This window comes from Haliotis rubra, unplaced genomic scaffold, assembly GCF_003918875.1.
Source record: "Haliotis rubra isolate DU_JTF1 unplaced genomic scaffold, ASM391887v1 Scf309, whole genome shotgun sequence".
In the NCBI taxonomy this organism is placed as follows: Eukaryota; Metazoa; Mollusca; class Gastropoda; order Lepetellida; family Haliotidae; genus Haliotis; species Haliotis rubra.
The window spans coordinates 679,433-706,750 of NW_025766979.1; the positions used below are offsets into that span (position 1 = coordinate 679,433).

The 27,318-nt window shown below is 41.9% G+C and overlaps 3 protein-coding genes across 6 annotated transcripts; all 3 read right to left on the reverse strand.

The window, feature by feature from the left end:
• Window positions 1-1,272: 1,272 nt before the first annotated feature.
• LOC124283070 lies at window positions 1,273-7,428 on the reverse strand. Of its 2 annotated transcripts, XM_046719087.1 has the most exons (6): window positions 7,333-7,428; window positions 4,442-4,489; window positions 3,903-4,060; window positions 3,258-3,422; window positions 2,265-2,311; window positions 1,273-1,365 (listed from the first exon to the last, which is right to left on the reverse strand). In XM_046719087.1, exons 2-6 carry the CDS (start codon window positions 4,483-4,485, stop codon window positions 1,324-1,326), a joined length of 456 nt encoding a protein of 151 aa, XP_046575043.1. In that variant the 5' UTR covers window positions 4,486-4,489; window positions 7,333-7,428; the 3' UTR covers window positions 1,273-1,323. The 2 variants fall into 2 exon arrangements, with proteins under 2 accessions (XP_046575043.1, XP_046575042.1); XM_046719086.1 differs by lacking the exon at window positions 7,333-7,428 and having other exon boundaries at window positions 4,442-4,686.
• Window positions 7,429-9,595: 2,167 nt separating this feature from the next.
• On the reverse strand, window positions 9,596-17,788 carry LOC124283056. Its single transcript, XM_046719077.1, has 6 exons — window positions 17,677-17,788; window positions 14,761-14,808; window positions 14,236-14,384; window positions 13,816-13,980; window positions 12,095-12,141; window positions 9,596-9,715 (listed from the first exon to the last, which is right to left on the reverse strand). The coding sequence occupies exons 2-6, from the start codon at window positions 14,802-14,804 to the stop codon at window positions 9,674-9,676; spliced, it is 447 nt and encodes a 148-aa protein (XP_046575033.1). The 5' UTR covers window positions 14,805-14,808; window positions 17,677-17,788; the 3' UTR covers window positions 9,596-9,673.
• Window positions 17,789-19,776: 1,988 nt separating this feature from the next.
• Window positions 19,777-27,055, reverse strand: LOC124283053. Of its 3 annotated transcripts, none has more exons than XM_046719075.1 (6): window positions 26,904-27,055; window positions 24,085-24,132; window positions 23,192-23,340; window positions 22,772-22,936; window positions 21,402-21,448; window positions 19,777-19,880 (listed from the first exon to the last, which is right to left on the reverse strand). In XM_046719075.1, exons 2-6 carry the CDS (start codon window positions 24,126-24,128, stop codon window positions 19,839-19,841), a joined length of 447 nt encoding a protein of 148 aa, XP_046575031.1. In that variant the 5' UTR covers window positions 24,129-24,132; window positions 26,904-27,055; the 3' UTR covers window positions 19,777-19,838. The 3 variants fall into 3 exon arrangements, with proteins under 3 accessions (XP_046575031.1, XP_046575029.1, XP_046575030.1); XM_046719073.1 differs by lacking the exon at window positions 26,904-27,055 and adding an exon at window positions 26,731-26,759; XM_046719074.1 differs by lacking the exons at window positions 19,777-19,880; window positions 26,904-27,055 and adding exons at window positions 20,012-20,120; window positions 26,731-26,759.
• Window positions 27,056-27,318: the final 263 nt, after the last annotated feature.

Below are 27,318 nucleotides of genomic sequence, written 5' to 3' on the forward strand. Positions count from 1 at the left end.
TAATTCCTGTTTGTTTATATAATGCGATGCAAAAATCTATATTGGAAATCTTGTAGCTTGATATCTCTACAGCATTGTTCAGGAAGACTAAATATTTCCTTCCAGTTTAAGTCAGTTAAGAACATTTGTTGCCATTTACTACAAATAATAGGGAGATAATTATTTTGCACAAGTATATCATATATCTTCCGATATCCCTTTGCTGGTTTGGTCCATTCCATTAAAAAGTTATTCATCCTAAGATCGTAGACACATATAGGTTTAGAATTGTCTATCACCTTTATCCATTCTTTAGGGAGATTACTAAGAACTCGATGAATGTCCAGATCAGTACCCTTGAGGTTCAATTTTTTTTTCAAGTCTACAAAGGATAAGATCCCGTTCTCATCACTCAAGTCTCTTATATAATGCACTCCTTTACCGAACCAGTTTTTATAATAAAATATGAGTCTGTACACTGGTGGTTAAACCATATCGGTTCAGCTAGAATAGCCTGAATATCTCTTGCATCTGTCAAATGAGACCTATAGTATTTACTCCAAATATATATCAAATCCTGCCCGTAGGGGTTATCAATTTTACAAAGTCTGTAAGACGATACATGGACACCCAGTTGAAAAAGGAGTTTTAAAGGAATGTAGCTATTATAGAGGTTCTTAAACATGCTTTTGTTTAGGATACTGAGCTTTAGCGATGATATGAACACATTTATATCTACCATTCTCAATCCACCATTCCCATAGCTTCGCCCGTTTAATTTTATCAGGTTTAGAGTTCCAAATTAAAATTGAACTTAGTTCCTCAACAATTTTTTTGGGTGGTTGCGTCAAAGCAGAGAATATGTGAAGAAGAGTAGATAATGCTGAAGTTTTTATCACAGTTATTTTTCCAATTAATGTCAAATGTTGAGTATCAGTTAGCTAGTCTGACGCAACGTCGTTTTCGTGAATCTGTCTGTCCGACGATGTTCTGCCAGCTGATCTTGTCGCATGGTTAGGTAAATGGAACAAACGTTCCACTTCACCGCAGATACAAACAATGAATACACAATGCCATTGAGAAAGTGGTCAAATGTAGCACATGATATATTTGGGATTACACTTTCTCAGTAAAGTACAGATTCTAGTTCTTTTGATGGGTTGAGTCCTATCCAAGATCCGAAACCAACATCCGTATATGTGTCATGTGACATGTGTCAACCACGTTAAATAATCGAGTCAGCAATGTTTTTATAGTAATAAACCGTGAGGTTTTAGTAAAGTGTAAGAAGACTGTTGACTTGAAAGAAACATTTATTTGTCAGAAAGATACATGACGATCTTCTTAGATGGGAGCCTGGTGAGTCTGGACACATTCACGGTAAGCCTGGAACAAGACCGGAAGTGTTACCATAGCAACCATCACCATCATAGTCGTCGACGTCACCGCCATCATTACCAATATAATTTAACAGTTTACAATAACTAAATGCAGCAAAATAGGTTTCGGGAGATCCTTGTACAGGACGACTGTTCAGGCTCATCATCAGCTCAGGGTCCTGCCCCTTTCACCTCCACCCCTGACAGCGAGTGAGACTTCTCTCCAGAAGCGCCTTTTCCTACCCACCAACTCGGAGAATATGACTCTCTGAGTCTTAAGTTCTGCATTACCCGGAAAATTACAGTGTGTGTTCCTGGCAGCAAATCCAGTTACTCTCCCAGTGCCAGCAAAGAGATTGGGAGGCACCAAACCCAAGGCACCGAGAGCAATGGGTTTACAACTTGGTTCACGGGATGCAAGCCAGATCCGTATATTTACCATACTAATGAAAGACAAGGTCAGGTTTGTTGGCTTGGATACGTCTGAGGATGTAAACTATTCTAAATAATTTTAATTATCACATTCCGTGACGCCCTCTAAATATTCGTACTATGAATGGACCTCTTTGTGAAAACCACAAGCATGGCGACGACGCTAATAGAAGGATCGAACCACGTCATGTCGCTTTTGATACTATGTTTGCGTCAAAGAAGGGCGTCCACTGTGGTGGACATTCTCTTTGAACGCATTGCATAATTTGAATTTCTTATAAACATTTTGATGAAAATACACACGTTGACGACTTCGTGTGGGAAGTGATTATTGCTGAGCAGTTAAAAGAAAGCCTTCTGTTTCAATTTTCAGGCCAGCAGACTTCTTCCAAGAGAAGGCCTCGACAGGGTTGCCCGTCTTCTGGTCACACTGCACACAAATTGATATTAATGTCTAACATCTTGACTACGTACGTTTACCAGGAACTCGGTGAACTCCACATCGGTGATCTTGCCGTCCTCTGTAAAGGGAGATAACTATGTCATTTCTTTTCATTCCATCGTATGACTCCGTGAATCCTTATAAGGTCTTGTTATATATGGGACAGCTAATTTATTACAGGGGTGAGTGAGCGAGAGCTTTTCATGCACTGTGTACAGAAACCAGTGGTTCGCAAAGTTAGTCCTGTTATTGACCCTTCCCTATGTCTATGAACATTTTTTTCACGACCCTCCATGAAAATACAAAACGATCCCCCGAAATATGTGTATTTTTATGCCCCTCCTATGATTAACCCAATGACCGGCCCCTGACAAAACACTTGAAACAGGCCACGAAGGAGACAAACACCGTGTGTGGTTCTCGGTCTGGGGTGCTCTTTTCATTTAAACTTTATGATGTTTGTTTGTCGTTTAACGCTGCACTCGGCAATATTCCAGCTATATGGCGGCGGTCTGTAAATATTCGAGTCTGGACCAGACAATCAAATGATCAACAACATGAGCATCGATACGCAATTGTAATGCGATGACATGTGTCAACCAAGTCAGCGAACCTGACCACCGATAAGCATGGGTTTCTGAAGACCAGTTCTAATCATCATCTCTAAGTGCCCTATATGAACGTAGGGATCTCATCCCTGGTCTAGCAGGATAGTGCGTTTGCCAGAGGAACGGAAGGTCGGTGGTTCGATCCCGGGCGAGGTCAAACCAAGGCGTTACAAGACAAGACAAGTAACTCTTCAGTTTACCATCAAGTTACGAATGTCGTGGCACTACGCAAGCTAGGAGATGTGTATGCCAAATATTGTTTGAACTGAACGATTCCTTCTCCCTGGTTACTGGTGAAGTTCATAAATGTCATTCTAAGTCAAGTGTTGAGGGAGATGAATAGCTGTAAAATTTCATCTTTAGAATCGGGACGAAAATACATAGTATTCGAAATATTTCTGAATGCTCATCACTCACGGTCAACGTCGACCTTGCTCTTCAGCCCAAGCACGTCAAAGAGGCCAAGGCTGCCGTCGCCGTTGGTGTCGAACTTTGTGAAGATGAAGGCGGCGAAATCGGGGGCGTCGTGGTATGTTGCGTGCCATTGTTTGACAAACTCAGCCTTCGAGATGGACAAACTACCTGTCGACAGAATCATGCGCTTGTTAATGAGTTCAAAGCCTCTTTGAATAATATTTCAGTTGTACATTTTGTCAGCTTTACATGGGTGGCCTTGGACGTGAAGTAAGTGTTAGCTGTTTGTCACTGTGATGAAAGATATTATGGTATACAGTGCATATAGTAGAAACCCAGACACGGATACCGTGCTAACCCCACAACGTGGGTACGGCTAAACTGACTGACTGAGTTTGGTTTTACACCGCTTTTAGCAATATTCCAGCAACAACACGGCGGGGGACACCAGAAATGAGCTTCACACATTGTACCCATGTGGGGATTCGAACGTCTTCGGCGTGACGAGCCAACGCTTTAACCACTAGACTACCCCACCGCCCCGGGTACGGCTAAACTTATTATCAGGAAATTAAGAAAGGTTTTTCAAAAGTTAAAATGCTATTCCATGTGTAATTTCTGACAAATCAAACACCAAATGGATCCTACCGTCGTGATCGAAATTCGTCACGAACTCGTTGAGAATTTCCATGTCTTCAACAATGCCGTCTTTATTGGAGTCCATGTCGTTGAGTGCCTGCAGAACGACCATGTCGGCGGTGTGTTGTTGGGTGTTGCTGTGGATACACTTTGGGTTGCTCAGCTGGCTGAAAGATTACAACAATGTTTAACTTTGGTTGTATTGAGCTGACAGGAAGGTTACAAGTGTTTAACATCTTATTGATTGAGTGAGTGAGTGAGTGAGTGAGTGAGAGTGAGTGAGTGAGTGAGTGAGTGAGTGAGTGAGTGAGTGAGTTGAGTGTGAGTGAGTGAGTGAGTGAGTGAGTGGGTGAGTGAGTGAGTGAGTGAGTGAGCTAGGTTTTACGCCGCTTTTGATCCCTGTCGGTAAAGTGATCCGGGCGACTCAAGTCGACTACAGCAAAGGCAGGTGTTCACTGCAGTGAATAAGCCTTGTAGGACTGCACAGGGTCAAGAAACGTTTTATTGTAGTAATGATTGCTACTTTCACCCACAGTTCCATAACTTACCCATAAGCCACAGCGGCGAGTAGAAGGACTGCCAGTGATCGCATGATTCTGTAACACAAACGAAAATGTCTCATTTGATGAACATACAACCATTAATGATCTTATTGATTGTTGTGATTTATGTCCTATGATGATGTTTGAAAAGTCCCAGTCTGGTACAATAACAGCCTATACCATCTGAAAGCCAAAGGTTACATTTCAAAATGGATTTTCAAAGATTTCATACTTGAACCTGATATCCTTAGTATCTGCAAATATAACATTAATTTTATGAGGCTATCACCGTTCGGGGTTAGACTTTTAATTTTTGAAATACATGTATTTGCCTCAGATAGTTGAAAAATATTATCTTATACGAAAACAAACACGATGTTGTTGCATTTCTTATCATAGATACTTAGTCTCGTTCTTTTAAATCGGAAAACAATACATTCGTTGCTGAAGCAGTAAAAACTGTGTCGTCTCTATTCAACGTCGAGTCATTTTTTTTTTAACCATCACCCGTGAAGATCGGGGTTAGAATTGGTCTTCAGCAACCCATGCTTGTCGTAAGAAGCGACAAACGGGATCGGGTGGTCAAACTCGCTGACTTGGTTGATGCATGCAATCGTATCCCAATAGTGTAGATCGATGCTCATGCTGTTGATCACTGGATTGTCTGGTCCAGACTCGATTATTTACAGACCGCGGCCATATAGCTGGAATATTGCTGAGTGCGGAGTAAAACAACATTCAACCAACAATGGCATAACAATCCAAAGGTTAACAACTATGGAGTACCCACCCTACGGTATCAAATGGGCAGTGAGCAAACAGCAATAGGCCAGTTAGGTATTTCAAAAGAGTGAGTAAGTGAGTGACGGCGTTTTTAGCAGGATCGCAACAAATAGCGTCAAACACCGTGGTGTCGAACCTTGAAGGTAAACGTAAAATTTAAAATCAAAGTCATCCGTTCTTCCACACAACCACAAACTGACGACTAAATGAAGAATAGGGGAAAGCTCTGTTTGTGTGTGTGTGTGTGTGTGTGCGTGCGCGCGCGCGGGCATGTGTGTGTGAGAGAGAAGATGGGCGGCGGATCACATTGGTAAACTGAACTTCATTGCTGAAATATTTCTAAAGCGAGTCTTGAAAACACCTGTCCGTTTAGAGAACGAGGAAAGATGGTCCTCCCTAACCCGCTTGAAAGTTATAAATATTTAAAAATATAAGACATCTGTAAACTTATACCCAGTCGTTCTTCTTTCATACACACCCAAAATTTGGTCTTTGACATGAAGTACACAAGTATGATATAAATGGGTAAAACTGATAAACTGGTATTTCAGTCATTTTCCCCAAGGTATTGCTTAAAGTTGCGACTGTCAACAGTTTTTCCTGATGTCCTGTGGTTTGCTTTGCTCTACTTTGAAGATATAGTGAAACACGGTCGGTATGTCAGCTATCTGTAATCTTATCAAATCCGGGATGGATCTGCGTTTCCTCTGCCAAGGTCAAGGACGTTGTTGAGAGGTTTGAATGGCTTACTTCTGGTGCCAGTAACCCAGATGCCACGTACAGTGTGTCATGTTTTTCTTGTACTAACTGTTACCTGTTACCCTGTTATAACATACAAGTAGGAAGTTTGGAGTTGTAAGGTGGCTTCTAATGCCCATTAACAATTTCCATTTATCTCCGAGGAACACGAGCTTGAGAGCCAGACGTAAATATCTCATTTTCTTACTCATTTATTCACGAGGAACACGAGCTTGAGGGCCAAACATAAATACAGTGGAAGCCCTCTAAACCGGATTTCAGTATAGAGGGTGTGCCGGTTTAGAGAACGTTTCCCTTTTCAAGCTGAGAATGATCTTCCGTGTGACGTAAAACTCGTTGACATTTAATTCTGAAGCAAACTGAATGTGCATCAGTCAGTTAATGTTTATCAAACTTACTGTTTTCATTTACACGTTTTGTTTTGAATTGATGTTGTGTTCGAAACTTGACGCTTTTTCAGAACGCCCGAAACTGTTTGCCTGCTGGTTTGGTACTTAAGTGCAATATCGTTTTGAGTAGGCCGAGGAATTGCATCAAAATCTTTTATCAGCTGCATTTTCTGTTCAATTGCAATCTGTGCACGATGAGCGACAAATTGTGACACGAAAATTAATTTATAATACAAGTAACACGTGCCACTCACCAATTTACCTCACCTACTTAGGCCTATTCCTAACGTTCAGCCAATCGGCCAATCAACAGAAGAGTCGATATACCGGATGCCGGTTTAGAGAGCGTTAATTACTGTACAAACAGTCAATTGGACGGTCTTTGTTGTGCCGAAATACGGAATAGCCTGAAGCCGAATTAGAGGGCGTGTAAATGATCACAAATTAACTAGCTTCTGCCAAGATCAAATTCTAGTGCCGATATTGAGAGCATGAAACTTGGAGGGCTGCCGGTTTAGAAGGCTTCCACTGTATCTCATTTTCCTATTCACTTATTCCTATTCATCTGTTCACGAGGAACACGAGCTTCAGGGCCAAACATAAATATCTCATTCTTCTACTCATTTATTCAAGAGGAACACGAGCTTGAGGGCCAAACATAAATATCTCATTTTTCTACTCATTCATTCAAGAGGAACACGAGCTTCAGGGCCAAACAAAATATCTCATTTTTCTACTTATTTATTCATGGTGGGCACATGTCATTGTATCCCAGCTGCTCATGCTGTTGATCACTGGATTGTCTGACCCATTATAATAATGTCTGAGTCCGTTATTTACAAACCGCCTTCATATAGCTGGTATATTGCTGAGTGCAGCGTTTAACACAACAAATGTTAAAATCACGACGCGTGTATGATAGTGTAAAAACCAACACCATTGGTGACATTATGGCCTCTCACCTACCTGTTTCTGAAACAAGATCTGTCTATCTAACCCTGGCCTGACCCTGGTATATATACTGGGTGCCAGGTGACGTCTCCCACGGAACAAGGTAGGCCTGAGACACAACACAAGGCCCGGTTTCTTTAATGACAACACTTCTTTCTCGCACAATGCCATTGAAAATCTTAACTTCGTTGATGTCTGACCGCAGGTTGAAGCTGATAGCACCAAAACCATTGTCTGTTATGACCTGTATTCTACGCAAATACATTTCATAACAAACAATACATTCTCCGCAAATACATTTCATAACAAACAATACATACACACAATGTGATCGTGGTTCGAAATCTGTGCAGATGAATAGAGCTTGTTTCTGTAGAGTTAAGAGAATGTGGTTATATACTCATGCCAATAATGGTTGTCACCCCTTCAATGTTTTTAATTGGAGAGGGGGTGTGTGGGTGGTGTGTGTGGGTGGGTGTGTGTGTGTGTGGGTGTTGGGATGGGGGGGGATGACAACCATTATTGGCATGAGTATATTTCAATATTTACGTATATGTCACATTTACCTTAATATATATTTTGTTTGGTAAAAATCTTTGCTGTGATAATATTCCATGAGGGTATAGATAAAGACATTTTATGCAGTAAAAGGGCACGGGCCCCAAATACATTCATAAATATATATTTTTCATGAGTTTTACAGAAAAACCTCAGAATTGTTTATTTTCGTGACATTATATAAAATAGGCATACATTATTTATATAACGTTAACATTTATATTTGTTGAAGATATTATATTAACAAAACTGCGTTGTGATAGAGGATGTTTCACATAATTTATCTAATATTTTATTCCTTATATCTAAGTAGGCTTTACAATAAAGTAAAACATGTATTTCATCTTCAATTAATATTTTGGGGAAAAGGACAATATCATAAATCATAAGGACATTGTTATATCTACCAGTTTACTGCACATATTTAAACAATTAACGAAGTTATTAAATCTTCAGAATTTAGTGTAAATATAAGCGTGACTATTGTTTCATATTACATTAAAGAAGTTGTATATCCATAGAACTCTCCTCGTTGTCTATTGTTTCAAACTGCATAAATGAAAAAACCCAAACATATATCAAATGATACTAAATATGGTATTTAAATTCATCTTCAAAGACAGTATAATGACAAAATATACCATATACAAATTTCTAGCAAGATCCTCTCTTCTACCAATAATGGTCATTGTCTGTATTCCACCTATTCTTAACAATGTTCACACGTTTCAGGCAAATGTCGTAATATATATATGTTATGATATTTCAATATTACCTTAATTACGGTGGTTTGTGTAATTAAAGTATTTGGTAAGCATGCCCCGGTATATTAGTGTCAGACAGTCAGTGTTAGTTTTAATAATATAAGAGTGTATTGTTATGGTTATACGCCGCCTTTAGCAATATTCCAGCAATATCACGGCGGATGACACCAGAAATTGGCTTCATACATTGTACCCAGGTGGGGAATCGAACCTGGATCTTCGGCGTGACGAGCCAACCCTATAACCACTAGTCTACTCCGCCGCCCAAAAAGATATAACGGTACTTAGAGGTTTCTCTTTAAATTTAAGAGAATGTGGATATATTTTAATATTTACGTATATGTTACATTAACCTTAATATAATATTTTTGTTTGGTGAAAAATGAATTTAGCATTTAATTTTAGTAGTGGCGGTGGCGGGGAGCCCAGTGGTTAACGCCTGTGTTGTTCGCCGGGTCTGGAAACTGGCTTAGGAATTAAGTACCCGGATGTTTATTAGAGGATCGGTATGAGGGGCACACTGTGTCGAGGGGCGGATCGGGTGGTCAAACTCGATAACCTGGTTGATTACATGTCATCATTGCCCAAATAAGTGAGTGAGCGAGCGAGCATTGTTTTACGCCGCTTTTAGCAATATTCCAGCAATATCACGGCGGGGGACACCAGAAATGGGCTTCACACTCATGCGGGGAATCGAAACCGGGTCTTCGGTCTTTGGCGTGACAAGCGAACGCTTTAACCACTAGGCTACCCCACCGCGCCCAAAATAAGTCGATCGATGCCCACGTTGTCAACCGCTGTTTCGTTTGACCCCAATATTGAAGGGTTGCCGTCATATCGCTTGGATATTGTTGAGTGTAGCCTTAAACAACAAATCCTTTTAGATGTAGTCTGCCAGTACACTAAAGCCAAGACGTAAACTGTGTCAAATTAGTAACAACAAAGTAAGAGAAATGTAACACTATGTAGCCATCAGTTGGACGGACAGGTTTATTGTGTATATGATCGTCTTCCTAGCAGCCGACCGGAAGTGTTTACTCAGGACGATGGTGCGTGACCTCACACTCGTTGTAGGCCTGGAACGGAAGTAACCATGGAAACCTACACGAGACACGTGATCCTGTTTTCCACAAAAACGAATAACCACACACAATTGGTTGACTGAACAGTCTCGACATTTCTCTTAAAGGAATAACACTCATAAAAATTCACGAGATATATGTTTATTTGGTAGGTAACAACGTCACATAATTAAAACGTAACCGGAGAGAGGTTCTGCTAGATTAGGAGTGAGTCTGCACACACTCATTGTAGGCCTGCAAAGGAAACGGAAGTGTAGCCATGTTATCTTCGCTTGTTGTCCATCCAACAGAATCTGATGTCATAACTTACGCCTATGAATACACATAGTTGAACTTGACGACTAATATAGCCATTGTAACTACCAGGCAAGAAAATGTTTAATAGCTTCTCGGAAAGTATTTTGTTATGGTTATGTATTTGATACAGGAATCAAAGCTGTATTTTGGACCTTTTGACAATATCTCGGAAATTTTTCATCGCTTGGTAGCGTTTCGATAACGTTTGTACTCAAATCCAAGTGTATACGTCCTTCAGCTGGATGATAGTCACTGGCACCCATATTGGGGGTTTCTGTGTTAACTTTATATCTCAGCTGACAAGTCTGTAATTTCTCTTACCAAGCGTGTATAGTTCATAATTCACGTTAAGGGTTACGGACATGCGTAAGGGGTACGAAGTTTCTCGATAACACACTGAATCTAACTGAGCTGAAAAACGTCAGTACTGTTTCAATGAATTGTTTCACTGTTCACGTTTTGGCCTTCAGTCATTATACATGTATGTCTGTTGCTATGACGACGTTATGGGTATCTCCTACTTGGAATCTATAGGATTTCTTTCTTGTGAATGAAAGGATCTCCCGTTGGTTGGTTGGGGATTTCTGTATTATAGTGACGAGGATCTCTTTGTTCGATCTCCCTGTGTTGTAGTTGAGAGGATCTCTGTGTTGGAGTTAAAACGATCTCAGTGTTGAAGTGCAGGATATCTCTATGTTGTAGTTAATGGGATCTCTATGCTGAACAAAGGATTTCTATATTGGCGTTAACGGGGTCTTTATTTTGCAGTGCAGGTTATCCTAGTGATGGACTGGGGGAGCTCTGTGACTGTCAAGGATTTCTATAGTGGATCTCTGTGTTGCAGTGCAGGTTATCTTAGTGATGAACTGGGGGAGCTCTGTGACTGTCAAGGATTTCTATAGTGGATCTCTGTGTTGCAGTGCAGGTTATCTTAGTGATGAACTGGGGGAGCTCTGTGACTGTCAAGGATTTCTATAGTGGATCTCTGTGTTGCAGTGCAGGTTATCTTAGTTATGGACTGGGGGAGCTCTGTGACTGTCAAGGATTTCTATAGTGGATCTCTGTGTTGCAGTGTAGGTTATCTTAGTGATGGACTGGGGACCTCTGTGACTGTCAAGGATTTCTATCGTGGATCTCTATGTTGCAGTGCAGGTTATCTTAGTGATGGACTGGGGACCTCTGTGACTGTCAAGGATTTCTATAGTGGATCTCTATGTTGCAGTGCAGGTTATCTTAGTGATGGACTGGGGGAGCTCTGTGACTGTCAAGGATTTCTATAGTGGATCTCTGTGTTGCAGTGCAGGTTATCTTAGTGATGGACTGGGGGAGCTCTGTGACTGTCAAGGATTTCTATAGTGGATCTCTGTGTTGCAGTGCAGGTTATCTTAGTGATGGACTGGGGGAGCTCTGTGACTGTCAAGGATTTCTATAGTGGATCTCTGTGTTGCAGTGCAGGTTATCTTAGTGATGGACTGGGGGAGCTCTGTGACTGTCAAGGATTTCTATAGTGGATCTCTGTGTTGCAGTGCAGGTTATCTTAGTGATGGACTGGGGGAGCTCTGTGACTGTCAAGGATTTCTATAGTGGATCTCTGTGTTGCAGTGCAGGTTATCTTAGTGATGGACTGGGGACCTCTGTGACTGTCAAGGATTTCTATCGTGGATCTCTATGTTGCAGTGCAGGTTATCTTAGTGATGGACTGGGGACCTCTGTGACTGTCAAGGATTTCTATAGTGGATCTCTGTGTTGCAGTGCAGGTTATCTTAGTGATGGACTGGGGACCTCTGTGACTGTCAAGGATTTCTATAGTGGATCTCTATGTTGCAGTGCAGGTTATCTTAGTGATGGACTGGGGGAGCTCTGTGACTGTCAAGGATTTCTATAGTGGATCTCTACGTTGTAGCGCAGGTTATCTTAATGATGAACTGGGTGACCTCTGCGACTGTCAAGGATTTCTATAGTGGATCTCTACGTTGTAGCCCAGGCTATCGTAGTGATGGACTGGGTGTCAGCTGTGACTGTCTCAGCCCAGAGACTGACAGGGATGAAGGGCCGGTTAAGATACTTGCAACTTACATGTGTCAGGAAGATGGTAAACTCCACATCCGTGATCTTTCCGTCACCTGTAACAGAAAAGTTGATAAATTAACAAACACCTGAAGCCTGATATCAAACACGTTTTACATTCTTGCATTTCAAGTACCAAGTCCGACTCCCAATAGTTCAAACAAACTTAAGTTTTTACTCAAATTTCAAACTGAGTTTGACAATTTGAAACAGCTGATTTTTTAACTTGACTGCATTTTTTAAATAAAAATCCCAAACAACTTCAGTAAATCTATCCACCAAACTCAAATTGTCAACTAAGTTTGAGTTTAATATTGAATTCAGTTTATTCTGGGAAATGCATTTTCCTGCGTTTTTTCAAATTTGAGTAAAAACTCTGACTTAAGTCAAAACTCAGAATTAAGTTTGTTTCGAGAAATCGGGGCCTGGTACCTTAGGGTTGGTACCTGCCAGTCTGTTGGCTGAAAATGGGACAGTTCCTGGGTTTGCTGCCAGGGACAAAGTCCTTCTGTCACTCTGGGTAATACAGAAGATGCAGTGTTAGGGAGTCTTCACATAATCAGAAAGGTTTTTGGTGGGTTCGATTGGGCAGCGTTTCCTGGGAGAAGTCCCACCCGCTGTCTGAACTGTGTTTGAAGACGGCAACATGATGTGCCCCTGATCATCCAACATTCTTCACATCATACTTTAACATATGTATTTCTCATTGGCTATGGTACCGCCACTGCGCATAGCTGTCATTTTGTTCTCTCCAGTATGTGTATTGTATATTATTTGTATATTGTATATTATTTACAAATGTATATTTGTATGTGGGCCGGTGGCCTTAGTTACAATACACTCTTTTGACTTTTAATAGCATATTTATTTTTAATTTATAATGTATACTGCATGTATGGTGATAGCGCTCACATAATCACCCGGCCAGTGGATTAGTGTGCATTTGACATAATATTTGTATGAGTATATCTGGCACATAACAATCTCATCCAGCCAGGTACCGGTTTTACTGCTGTATCACCAAAGGTTGAACAAAATCACTTTCCTGACTTAACTACGTGTTCAGCCGTGTTTGACAGGACTGTAACCCTAGAAAGTCTCAGGAGTAAAAAATCCAAGGAGCTCTCAGGGATCAAAAGTCCATGAAACTCCCAGGAGTAAAAAATCCTAGAAACTCTCAGGAGACAAAAATCTCAGGAGTCAAAAGTCCTAGGAACTCTCAGGAAGCAAAAGTCCTAGAAACTCACAGGAGCCAAAGGTCCTAGAAACTTTCAAGAGTCAAAAGTCCTAGAAACTCTCAGGAGTCAAAAGTCCTAGAAGCTCTCCGGAGCCAAAAGACCTAGAAACTCTGCGGAGTCAAAAGTCCTGGAAGCTCTGAGGAGTCAAAAGTCTGGAAGCTCGCAGGAGTCAAAGTCCCAGAAACTCTGAGGCGTCAAAAGTCCTGGAAGCCCGCAGGAGTCCAAAGTCCTGGAAGCTCGCAGGAGTCAAAATCCCAGAAACTCGCAAGTCCAAAGTCCTGGAAGCTCGCAGGAGTAAGAAGTCCTAGAAACTCGCAGGTGTCAAAAGTTCCAGAAACTCTCAGGAGTAAAAAATCCTGGAAGCTCGCAGGAGTCAAAAAGTCCTAGAAGCTGTCAGGAGACACCCATCCAACTCTTCTCTGCCACCTCCACCAACTTCTCTTGAGACACTCTCCTGAGATCCACGCCCCAGACTTGGTTAATAACACTCACTGTTAGTGTCGACCTTGCTCTTCAGCCCAGGTACGTCAAAGAGTCCGAGGGTGCCGTCACCGGTGGTGTCGAACTTTGTGAAGATGAAGGCGGCGAAGTCAGTGCTGTCGTGGTATGTCTCGTGCCACTGCTTGACAAACTCCGACCTCGAGATGGACAGACTACCTGTTACCATAAGAATGTTAGGAATTAATAATAACATTGACGATAAACCCCACACTACACAAGAACCCATAGAAGATGTGATTGGAACTACACACTACCCTTGAAGGTGTGAAGATGTGATTGTCCTACACTAGAACACGTGTCTGATCATTTATATACCGCCGCCATATAGTTGGAATATTGCCGAGTGCAGCGTTAAACAATTACCAAGCCAAACCAAACCAAACCAAGCCAATCCTAAATGAATGACCTCACCGTCGTGATCGAAGTTAGTGACAAATTCGTTGAGGATCTCTTGGTCCGTGACGATACCGTCTCCGTTTTGGTCCATGTCGTTGAGGGCATTGAGAATGACCACGTCGGCGGTATGCTGCATGGCGTTGGAGTGGATACACTTTTCCTGGCTGAATCACAGGGACAGAGGAGATACGTTACTCTCTACCTGGTAGTCAGTAATCACTAAGACAGAAAACACAGCTTACTCATTACCTGGTAGTCAGTAAACACTAAGACAGAGGACACAGTTTACTCTCTACCTGGTAGTCAGTAAACACTAAGACAGAGGACACCCGTGTGCCTCTTCCCAATTGTTAGTAAACACAGAAAATGAAACGTGGATACCAAAGTATGGAACTATGTAGGAGGTAATGAAAATTGATTTGGTGGGTACAGAAACCTAAATCTGGGGCTGGAATAGTGACAAAGTCCAAACCATACCCCCAACTTTCCATAATAAATGACCAGTCCCTAGTCCTTGACTCAGTAAGGAACACGACTCACCCATACGCCACTGCGGTAAGAAGGAGTACTGCAAGCGCTAACATGGTGCTGCGGAAAAAACAAAAAAACCCATTAATCTAAACGAAGGCAATCATCGAGGCTTGACAAGACACAATCAGTGGTGGAAAAACAAACATTAATCTAATCGAAGGCAATCATCGAGGCTTGACAAGACACAATCAGTGGTGGATATCTTGAGTATCGATCTATTCAAGAAGGATGCGATGACGTGTCAACCAAGTCAGCGAGCCTGATCCCCACCCCTTTTGCCCTGAAAGTTTATTAGATGACAATTGAGACTCGGTGAAAATAAAGTGTGCACCCCTCCTTTTCTCAATAGTGTGCACCCCACCCCTCCTTCTCAAACAGCTGTATCCGCCCCTGATAAGCTCTGATAAGCATAGGACGGTGGGGTAGTCTAGTGGTTAAAGCGTTGGCTCGTCACGCCGAAGACCCGGGTTCGAATCCCCACATGGGTACAATGAGTGAAGCCCATTTCTGGTGTCCCCCGCCGTGATATTGCTGGAATATTGCTAAAAGCGGCGTAAAACTAAACTCACTCACTCTGATAAGCATGGATGGGTGAAGACCAGTTCTAACCCGGATCTTCATTTTGTCATTAGCGGAAAGGTTACAGTTGACTACAGATTACTGTTTACTTAAAATATTTGTTGACTTGTGTTTTATGTGTAACTGAATAGCCATTGACATACAAAATTAACAGAAACGTGTATTTTTGTGTATTCCGTAGAATCGTTATAAACTTAGAGAAGTATATAAAGGATCACATGAAAATTCAAGCGTTCCTTTAATATTTTCAAGTTTTCATCACCAGCTTTGAATAGCGCTGTGGGAGGAAATCTGAGAATAAATAAAGGAACACTGCCATGAAGTGGTGTTCCCTTATTTGTTTCCCTCAGTATAATTACGAGAGGATTTCAAACTCAGAATTGATCTTCGCATTTAAAACAATGTTAGTTTTATACAATGGATATAAAACGTTTTAAATCACCTTCATGTGTGATGATAACAAGATTTCCTTAATCACCACGTACTGGTGCAGTATTCGATATCACAGATAGATAAGATATTACCATTTCGCGAACATCACCACTATTTGATAGTGGTACATAAACATATGCTCAAGAACCAGTCGGAGTCATACAGTTGACCTACCTACCGCAGAAATATTATGAACATGGAAAGGTCGCTTTCGCCATTCCTTTACACTCTTTTAATGGTGGGGGCGGTGGGGTAGCGTAGTGGTTAAAGCGTTCGCTCGTCACGCCAAACACCCGGGTTCGATTCCCCACATGGGCACAATGTGCGAAGCCCATTCCTGGTGTCTCCCGCCGTGATATTGCTGGAATATTGCTAAAAAAGCGCCTAAAACTAACTCACTCTTTTAGTGGTTAGTGATCCGTGAAGGTCCGGGCTAGAATATTGATCTTCAGGAACCCATGCTTGTCGTAAGAGGCGACTAACGGGATCGGGTGGTCAGGCTCGCTGACTTGGTGGACACATGTTCCCAATTGCGCAGATCGATGCTCATGCTGGTGATCACTGGATTCTCTGGTCCAGACTCGATTATTTACAGACCGCAGCCATATGGCTGGAATATTGCTGAGTGCGGCGTAAAACTAAACTCACTCACTCATTTTAATGGTTAATAAAGATATTAGAGAAACCTTTATGCAATATTTCTCTGATAAATATAAAATTTAGCAACAATTACAAAAGAGAAAACAAAACAAAAAAGGCGACCTAATGTTCTTGCGATGGACTGATTGGGGTCGTAAAATGTTTAATACCCAAAATGAGTCCAAGAACACCTTATATGGTATGACTTGGCACTACATGGAGCACAAGAACGTCCTACCAAAACACTAAGTTCCTTGTAAGTGGAACGATGCGTCATCTCTTTCTATACCCAAGCACCAAGTATTGGTGTGTCAGAGAGTGAATATGGTTCTATGGCGCTTATAGCAATATTCCAGCAATGATGCGGCAGCATTGGAACCCGGGTCTGCGGCATAAACAGCGAACGCTTAAACCACTAAGCTACACTACCTCCCCACATGGGGTATAAGTAGTGACAAGTGCAAAAACCTGATTAATAATTCACATAAAAAATATAATAAATATTATATTATTATTATATTAATTTATAAAAGTAGGTACATTTGTGAATTTTATAAATTTTCGAATAGGATATTTATTATATATTTTATATGTGGAATATTAACCAAATGTTTACACTATGACAGCAGTACAGTTTATACAAGAATGGCAGCACCAACCACTAACACCAACAGGTAATAAATATATTGATGACTACTTGAGACGAGTTTCGATTGTAGCATCGTTTTGAGTGAGACAGTGAAGTATTAACGTTTCCTATCGTGTTTCTTCACGTTTTTAAAGAGATGTAATTGCCCTCAGATATGCTCACGAGTTTCAGACAATAACGTACCAAAACACTTTTGCCGAAACATACACTGAGCGAATCTGGAGGGATTTGACTTTCTATTTAGATAAACACTACTTTTCCCAAAAATATTTCAAACAATAATACTGCGTCTAAAAAGTTTTTACTCATTTTGGCGGTTATGTGGGACATTCCCCCCAAAAAGGTGTTGGGCAACAAGTACAGAAGACAACCACAGGATTTACTAAACCTGTCACAGAAAACGTTATTTCTGAAAAAAACCACAGACCGCGACCCAGAGTGATATTTAATTACATGTGCATCTTCATCCGTTGTCAAAACTAATTGCCAATATGTGCTCGAAAATCTTTTCACCGATGACAGGTGCCCGCTGTTGCTTGCGGACCAAGTCCTCACTCTCGCACTTTCCTAACTGTTGAACTGACAACAGAGGTATGTTCTACGTGTATAGCAAGACGCTGACTTACCTGTGTGTTTGCAAGACCTGAGAGTGCAGGTCCTGCACTGTTGTCTTGCTGCTTTATAGACTGGAGCAGCTGTCCCCTCACACACGCACGGACTTATGGGAGCGACTGGGAGACAACAATCTGATGTATACAATCTTATGCTTTCACCTACTTACCCAAAATTTAAAAGTGATTAATTTAGCTTACATGTTAGAAAACGACATCTAACCACCTGACTAATGGTGTCAAATGATAAGAGCTGCACTTAGCTGGATTAGGTGTTCATGATAGCATCCGGATAATAAACATCTGATGACAGATTTAATTTGTATCCAGAGCCAGCAACACTTCAGTGGGACTCTCTCCTAACCCTCTACCCGATCTCTGTTTCATCTGGTGGAGAGGAATCCCCATTTCCGTTAATCAAGAGGAATCCCTATTTCCGTTAGTCAAGAGGAAACCCTGTTTCCGTTGGTAAAGAGGAATCCCTATTTCCATTAGTCAAGCAGAATCTCTGTTTCTGTTGGTCAAGAGGAATCCCTATTTCTGTTAGTCAAGAGGAATCCCTATTTCCGTTAGTCAAGAGGGAACCCCGTTTTCATTGGTAAAGAGGAATCTCTGTTTCTGTTGGTAAAGAGGAATCTCTGTTTCTGTTGGTAAAGAGGAATCTCTGTTTCCTTTAATCAACAAGATCTTCAACATTCTACTTCAGTGGTTATAGTTATGATACTAGGCCTGTGCATAACGTTCTCCCACGCGTCTATAGGCACTTTGACGTCCATCACTATGGGAAATGTTAAACTTGGACTCATCTGTAAAAACAACATTTCTCCACCAAAACAAGGGTCTGCGGACATGATTTCGGCACCACATTCGGCGAGCTTGTCGATGACGTTGTGTCAGGATAGGCCGTATGGCGGGACGTCGTGGTCTGATCCCGTGATGACGTAAACGTTGACAACGTGTACGTCATCACGGGATCAGACCACGACAACTTGTCGAACTGTGTTGGGGTGGATACGGCGAAGTTCTGGGATGGTTCGGGCAGTCATCACTGCAGTCTGAAACCTGTGGCGAAGATGGGTCACCCTTATCCATCTATCCTGTCTTGGCGTTGTTACACGTGGACGTCCAGAACGTGGCCGATCGATGACGTCATTAGTGTTCTGGTAGCGTCTCACCAGTGCAGAAATGGTGTTCCGGTGGCAGTGGAAATGTGCAGCCACTTGTCGTTGAGACATTCCCTACGGACCATCCCAATGGCCTCATGACGTTGTGCAGACGTGAGCCTTGCCATGCTATGCGTTTCAACAGCCGTTTAATTTTTTGAACGATCGCAAGGGCAGGGGTTGAGCTTTCCAAAGTGACAGTATTGTGTGGCATTCATTTGCTCTGTTTCTCTTTCCCGGAATGCACGTGCAACAACGTATTGCACGTCTCAAGGACGAACCCACTGACGTCACGGAACGTGGCACGTGCATGCATGTTGGATACATGTCACTAATCTCTGAGTTTAAATCCTTATGTGTCTACGCACGTTTGATAAATTTAGATTTTAAATTTTTGTATGCACAGTTTCTTTATGTGCCTAGTATATATAAGAGTGTATTGTTATGGTTATACGCCACTGTACCCGGATGTTTATTAGAAGGAGCTGTATTAGGGGCACACTGTGTCGAGGGGCGGATAGGGTGGTCAAACTCGATAACCTGGTTAATTACATGTCATCGTAGCCCAAATAAGTGAGTGAGTGAGCAAGCATTGTTTTACGCCGTTTTTAGCAATATTCCAGCAATATCACGGTGGGGGACACCAGATATGGGCTTCACACTCATGCGGGGAATCGAAACCGGGTCTACGGTCTTTGGCGCGACAAGCGAACGCTTTAACCACTAGGCTACCCCACCGCGCCCAAAATAAGTGGATCGATGCCAACGTTGTCAACCGCTGTTTTGTTTGACCCCAATATTGAAGGGTTGCCGTCATATCGCTTGGATATTGTTGAGTCTAGCCTTACACAACAAATCCTTTTAGATGTAGTTTGCCAGTACACTAAAGCCAAGACGTAAATTGTGTCAAATTAGCAACAAAATGTAAGAGAAATGGAAAACTATGTAACCATCAGTTGGACGGACAGGTTTATTGTGTATATGATCGTCTTCCTAGCAGCCGACCGGAAGTGTTTACTCAGGACGATGATGCGTGACCTCACACTCGTTGTAGGCCTGGAACGGAAGTAACCATGGAAACCTACACGAGACACGTGATCCTGTTTTCCACAAAAACTAATAACCACACACAATTGGTTGACTGAACAGTCTCGACATTTCTCTTAAAGGAATAACACTCGTAAAAATTCACGAGATATATGTTTATTTGGTAGGTAACAACGTCACGTAATTAAAACGTAACCGGAGAGAGGTTCTGCTAGATTAGGAGTGAGTCTGCACACACTCATTGTAGGCCTGCAAAGGAAACGGAAGTGTAGCCATGTTATCCAACAGAATCTGATATCATAACTTACGCCTATGAATACACATAGTTGAACTTGACGACTAATATAGCCATTGTAACTGCCGGGCAAGAAAATGTTTAATGGCTTCTAAAATTGAGTTCAGAAAGTATTTTTGTATGGTTGTGTATTTGGTACAGGAATCATAGCTGTATTTTGGACCTTTTGACAATATCTCGAAATTTTTCATCGCTTGGTAACGTTTCGATAACGTTTGTACTCAAATCCAAGTTAAAAGTGTATACGTCCTTCAGCTGGATGATAGTCACTGACACCCATATTGGAGGTTTCTGTGTTAACTTTATATCTCAGCTGACAAGTCTGTAATTTCTCTTACCAAGGGTGTATAGTTCATAGTTCACGTTAAGGGTTACGGACATGCGTAAGGGGTACGAAGTTTCTCGATAACACACTGAATCTAACTGAGCTGAAAAACGTCAGTACTGTTTCAATGAATTGTTTCACTGTTCACGTTTTGGTCTTTCAATCATTATACATGTATGCCTGTTGCTATGAGGCTGAGCCTGACTGACTGACTGAGTATGGTCTTACGCCGATTTTAGCAATATTCCAGCAATATCACGGCGGGGGACACCAGAAATGGGCTTCACAAATTGTACCCACGTGGGGAATCGAACCCGGGCCTTCGGCGTGACGAGCGAACGCTTTAACCACTAGGTTACCCCACCGCCCCTGTTGCTATGAGGACGTTATGGGTATCTCCTACTTGGAATCTATAGGATATCTTTCTTGTGAATGAAAGGATCTCCCGTTGGTTGGTTGGGGATTTCTGTATTATAGTGACGAGGATCTCTTTGTTCGATCTCCCTGTGTTGTAGTTGAGAGGATCTCTGTTGGAGTTAAAACGATCTCAGTGTTGTAGTGCAGCATATCTCTATGTTGTAGTTAATGGGATCTCTATGCTGAGGAAAGGATTTCTATATTGGAGTTAAGGGGATCTCTATGTTGCAGTGCAGGTTATCTTAGTGATGGACTGGGGACCTCTGTGACTGTCAAGGATTTCTATAGTGGATCTCTATGTTGCAGTGCAGGTTATCTTAGTAATGGACTGGGGACCTCTGTGATTGTCAAGGATTTCTACTGGGGATCTCTATGTTGTAGTGCATGTTATCTTAGTGATGGACTGGGGAAATCTGTGACTGTCAAGGAATTCTAAGTGTCACAGCCCAGAGACTGACAGGGATGAAGGGCCGTTAAGATAATTGCAACTTACGTGTGTCAGGAAGATGGTAAACTCCACATCCGTGATCTTGCCATCATCTGTAGACAGAAAAGTTGATAAATTAACAAACACCTGAAGACTGATATCAAACACGTTTTACATTCTTGCATTTCAAGTACCAAGTCCGACTCCCAATAGTTCTGGCCCAGATGTCTCGAAACAAACTTAAGTTTTTACTCAAATTTCAAACTGAGTTTGAAACAGCTGAATTTTTAACTCGACTGCATTTTTTAAATAAAAAATCCCCAACAACTGCAGTAATCTATCCACCAAACTCAAATTGTCAACTAAGTTTGAGTTTATTATTGATTTCAGTTTTTTCTGGGAAATGCATTTTCCTGCGTTTTCTCAAATTTGAGTAAAAAGTCTGACTTAGGTCAAAACTCAGACTTAAGTTTGTTTCGTGAAATCGGGGCCTGGTACCTTAGGGTATCACCAAAGGTTGAACAAAATCACTTTCCTGACTTTACTACGTGTTCAGCCGTGTTTAACGGGACTGTAACCGTAGAAGGTCTCAGGAGTGAAAAATCCAAGGAGCTCTCAGGGATAAAAATCCAAGAAACTCTCAGTAGTAAAAAATCCTAGAAACTCTCAGCAGTCAAAAGTCCTAGAAACTCTCACGGGTCTAAAGTCCTAGAAACTCCCAGGAGCCAAAAGTCCTAGAAACTCCCAGGAGCCAAAAGTCCTAGAAGCTCTCAGGAGTCAAAAGTCCTAGAAACTCTCAGGAGCCAAAAGTCCTAGAAACTCTCAGGAGTCAAAAGTCCTAGAAACTCCCAGGAGTCCAGGAAAAGTCCTAGAAACTCCCAGGAGTCAAAAGTCCTAGAAACTCTCAGGAGTCCAAAGTCCTAGAAACTCTCCAGGAGTCAAAAGTCCTAGAAACTCTCAGGAGTCAAAGTCCTGGAAAGGAGTCAAAGGAAGCTCAGGAGAGTCAAAGTCCTAGGAAGCTCGCAGGAGTCAAAGTCCTGGAAACTAGGAGGAGTCAAAAGTCCTAGAAGCTCTCAGGAGTCCAAAGTCCTAGAAACTCTCAGGTGTCAAAAGTTCCAGAAACTCTCAGGAGTCAAAAATCCTAGAAACTCTCAGGAGTCCAAAGTCCTAGAAACTCTCAGGTGTCAAAAGTTCCAGAAACTCTCAGGAGTAAAAAATTCTAGAAACTCTCAGGAGTCAAAAAAAGTCTCAGGAAACTCGCAGGTGTCAAAAGTTCCAGAAACTCTCAGGAGTAAAAAATTCTAGAAACTCTCAGGAGTCAAAAGTCCTAGAAGCTGTCAGGAGACACCCATCCAACTCTTCTCTGCCACCGCCACCAACTTCTCTTGAGACACTCTCCTGAGATCCACGCCCCAGACTTGGTTAATAACACTCACGGTTGGTGTCGACCTTGCTCTTCAGCCCAGATACGTCAAAGAGTCCGAGGGTGCCGTCACCGGTGGTGTCGAATTTGGTGAAGATGAAGGCGGCGAAGTCAGTGCTGTCGTGGTATGTCTCGTGCCACTGCTTGACAAACTCCGCCCTCGAGATGGACAGACTACCTGTTACCATAAGAATGTTAGGAATTAATAATAACATTGACGATAAACCCCACACTACACAAGAACCCATAGAAGATGTGATTGGAACTACACACTACCCTTGAAGGTGTGAAGATGTGATTGTCCTACACTAGAACACGTGTCTGATCATATATATACATCCTACATACAGCTGGAATATTGCCGAGTGCAGCGTTAAACAATTACCAAGCCAAACCAAACCAAACCAAGCCAATCCTAAATAAATGACCTCACCGTCGTGATCGAATTTACTGACAAATTCGTTGAGGATCTCTGAGTCCGTGACGATACCGTCTCCGTTTTGGTCCATGTCGTTGAGGGCCCTGAGAATGACCACGTCGGCGGTATGCTGCATGGCGTTGGAGTGGATACACTTTTCCTGACTGAATCACAGGGACAGAGGAGACACGTTACTCTCTACCAGGCAGTCAGTAAACACTAAGACAGTGGAGACACGTTACTCTCTACCAGGCAGTCAGTAAACACTAAGACAGTGGAGACACGTTACTCTCTACCAGGCAGTCAGTAAATAGAGGGACAGAAGACAGAGGTTACTCTCCACTGGTAGTCAGTAAACACTAACACAGAGGGCAGAGGTTACTCTCCACTGGTAGTCAGTAAACAAAGGGACAGAGGACAGAGGTTACTCTCCACTGGTAGTCAGTAAACACTAACACAGGACAGAGGTTACTCTCCACTGGTAGTCAGTAAGCACTAACACAGAAGACAGAGGTTTCTCTCTACTGGTAGTCAGTAAACACTAACACAGAGGACAGAGGTTACTCTCTACTGGTAGTCAGTAAACACTAACACAGAGGACAGAGGTTACTCTCTACTGGTAGTCAGTAAACACTAACACAGAGGACAGAGGTTACTCTCTACTTGTAGTCAGTAAACACTAACACAGAAGACAGTAGTTAACACTCCACTGGTATTGTCAGTAAACACAGAAAATGAAACGTGGATACCAAAGTATGGAACCATCTAGGAGGTAATGAAAATTGATTTGGTGGGTACAGAAACCTAAATCTGGGGCTGGAATGGTGACAATGTCCAAACCATACCCCCAACTATCCATAATAAATTACCAGTCCCTAGTCCTTGACCCTGTAAGGAACACGACTCACCCATACGCCACTGCGGCAAGAAGGAGTACTGCAAGCGCTAACATGGTGCTGCGGAAAACAAAAAACCAAACATAAATCTAAACGAAGGCAATCATCGAGGCTTGACACAATCAGTGGATATCTTGAGCATCGATCTATTCAAGAAGGATGCGATGACGTGTCAACAAAGTCAGCGAGCCTGATCCCGGCTGCGGCTGGGTGAGGGGGTGCAGGGTGCGCACCTCAACTGCCCCCACCCCTTTTGCCCTGAAAGTTTATTAGATGACAATTGAGACTCGGTGAAAATAAAGTGTGCACCCCTCCTTTTCTCAATAGTGTGCACCCAACCCCACTCCTCAAACAGCTGTATCCGCCCCTGATAAGCTCTGATAAGCATAGGACGGTGGGGTAGTCTAGTGGTTAAAGCGTTGGCTCGTCACGCCGAAGACCCGGGTTCGAATCCCCACATGGGTACAATGAGTGAAGCCCATTTCTGGTGTCCCCCGCCGTGATATTGCTGGAATATTGCTAAAAGCGGCGTAAAACTAAACTCACTCACTCTGATAAGCATAGATGGTGAAGACCAGTTCTAACACGGATCTTCATGTTGTCATTAGCGTAAAGGTTACAGTTGATTACAGAAAACTGTTTACTTAAAATATTTGTTGACTTGTGTTTTAAGTGTAACTGAAAAGCCATTGACATACAAAATTAACAGAAACGTGTATTTTCGTGTATTCGGTAGAATCATTATATACTGAGGGAGGAAAATGAAGGATCACATGAAAATTCAAGCGTTCCTTTAATATTTTTCAGTTTCATCACCAGCTTTGAATAGTGCTGTGGTAGGAAATCTGAGAATAAATAAAGGAACACTGCCATGAAGTGGTGTTCCCTTATTTGTCTCCCTCAGTTTAATTAGGATTTATACTTAGAGAGGAGAGGATTTCAAACTCAGAATTGATCTTCGCATTTAAAACAATGTTAGTTTTATACAATGGATATAAAAGGATATAAATCACCTTCCTTAATCACCACGTACTGGTGAAGTATTCGATATCACAGATAGATAAGATATTACCTTTTCGCGAACATCACCGCTATTTGATAGCGGTACTTAAAACATATGCTCAGGAACCAGTCGGAGTCATACAGTTGACCTTCATTTTCGTCGCTCTCGCCATTCCTTTACACTCTTTTAATGGTGGGGTAGCGTAGTGGTTAAAGCATTCGCTCGTAACGCCAAACACCCGGGTTCGATTCCCCACATGGGCACAATGTGTGAAGCCCATTCCTGGTGTCTCCCGACGTGATATTGCTGGAATATTCATAAAAGCGCCTAAAACTAACTCAGTCTTTTAGTAGTTAATGATCCGTGAAGGTCCGGGGCTAGAATATTGATGTTCAGTAACCCATGCTTGTCGTAAGAGACGACTAACGGGATCGGGTGGTCAGGCTCGCTGACTTGGTTGACACATGTCATCGGTTCCCAATTGCGCAGATCGATGCTCTTCCTGCTGATCACTGGATTCTCTGGTCCAGACTCGATTATTTACAGACTGCAGCCATATAGCTGGAATATTACTGAGTGCGGCGTAAAACTAAACTCACTCACTCACTCAATTTAATGGTTAATAAAGATATTAGAGAAACCTTTTTGCAATATTTCTCTGATAAATATAAAATTTAACAACAGTAACAAAAGAGAAAACAAAACAAAAAGGCGACCTAATGTTCTTGCGATGGACTGATTGGGGTCGTAAAATGTTTAATACCCAAAATGAGTCCAAGAACACCTTATATGGTATGACTTGGCACTACATGGAGCACAAGAACGTCCTACCAAAACACTAAGTTTCCTTGTAAGTGGAACGATGCGTCATCTCTTTCTGTACCCAAGCACCAAGTATTGGTGTGTCAGAGAGTGAATATGGTTCTATGGCGCTTATAGCAATATTCCAGCAATGATGCGGCAGCATTGGAACCCGGGTCTGCGGCATAAACAGCGAACGCTTAAACCACTAAGCTACACTACCTCCCCACAGTATAAGTAGTGACAAGTGCAAAAACCTGATTAATAATTCACATAAAAAATATAATAAATATTATATTCGAAATTGATAAAAGTAGGTACATTTGTGAATTTTATAAATTTTCGAATAGGATATTTATTATATTTTTATATGTGGAATATTAATCAAATGTTTACACTATGACAGCAGTACAGGTTATATTAATACAAGAATGGCAGCACCAACCACTAACACCTTGTAGTTTACATAACCAACAGGTAATAAATATATCGATGACTACTTGAGACAATTTTCGATTGTAGCATCGTTTTGAGTGAGACAGTGCCCTCAGATATGCTCACGAGTTTCAGACAATAACGTACCAAAAACACTTTTGCCGAAACATACACTGAGCGAATCTGGAGGGATTTGACTTTCTATTTAGATAAACACTACTTTTCCCAAAAATATTTCAAACAATATTACTGCGTCTAAAAAGTTTTTACTCATTTTGGCGGTTATGTAGGACATTCCCCCCAAAAAGGTGTTGGGCAACAAGTACAGAAGACAACCACAGGATTTACTAAACCTGTCACAGAAAACGTTATTTCTGAAAAAAAACCACAGACCGCGACCCAGAGTGATATTTAATTACATGTGCATCTTCATCCGTTGTCAAAACTAATTGCCAATATGTGCTCGAAAATCTTTTCACCGATGACAGGTGCCCGCTGTTGCTTGCGGACCAAGTCCTCACTCTCGCACTTTCCTAACTGTTGAACTGACAACAGAGGTATGTTCTACGTGTATAGCAAGACGCTGACTTACCTGTGTGTTTGCAAGACCTGAGAGTGCAGGTCCTGCACTGTTGTCTTGCTGCTTTATAGACTGGAGCAGCTGTCCCCTCACACACGCACGGACTTATGGGAGCGACTGGGAGACAACAATCTGATGTATACAATCTTATGCTTTCACCTACTTACCCAAAATTTAAAAGTGATTACTTTAGCTTACATGTTAGAAAACGACATCTAACCACCTGACTAATGGTGTCAAATGATAAGAGCTGCACTTAGCTGGATTAGGTGTTCATGATAGCATCCGGATACTAATCATCTGATGACAGATTTAATTTGTATCCAGAGCCAGCAACACTTCAGTGGGACTCCTCTGTATCCGCTAACCTTGCACCCGATCTCTTTTTCCTCTGGTGGAGAGGAATCCCTGTTTCCTCTGGTGGAGA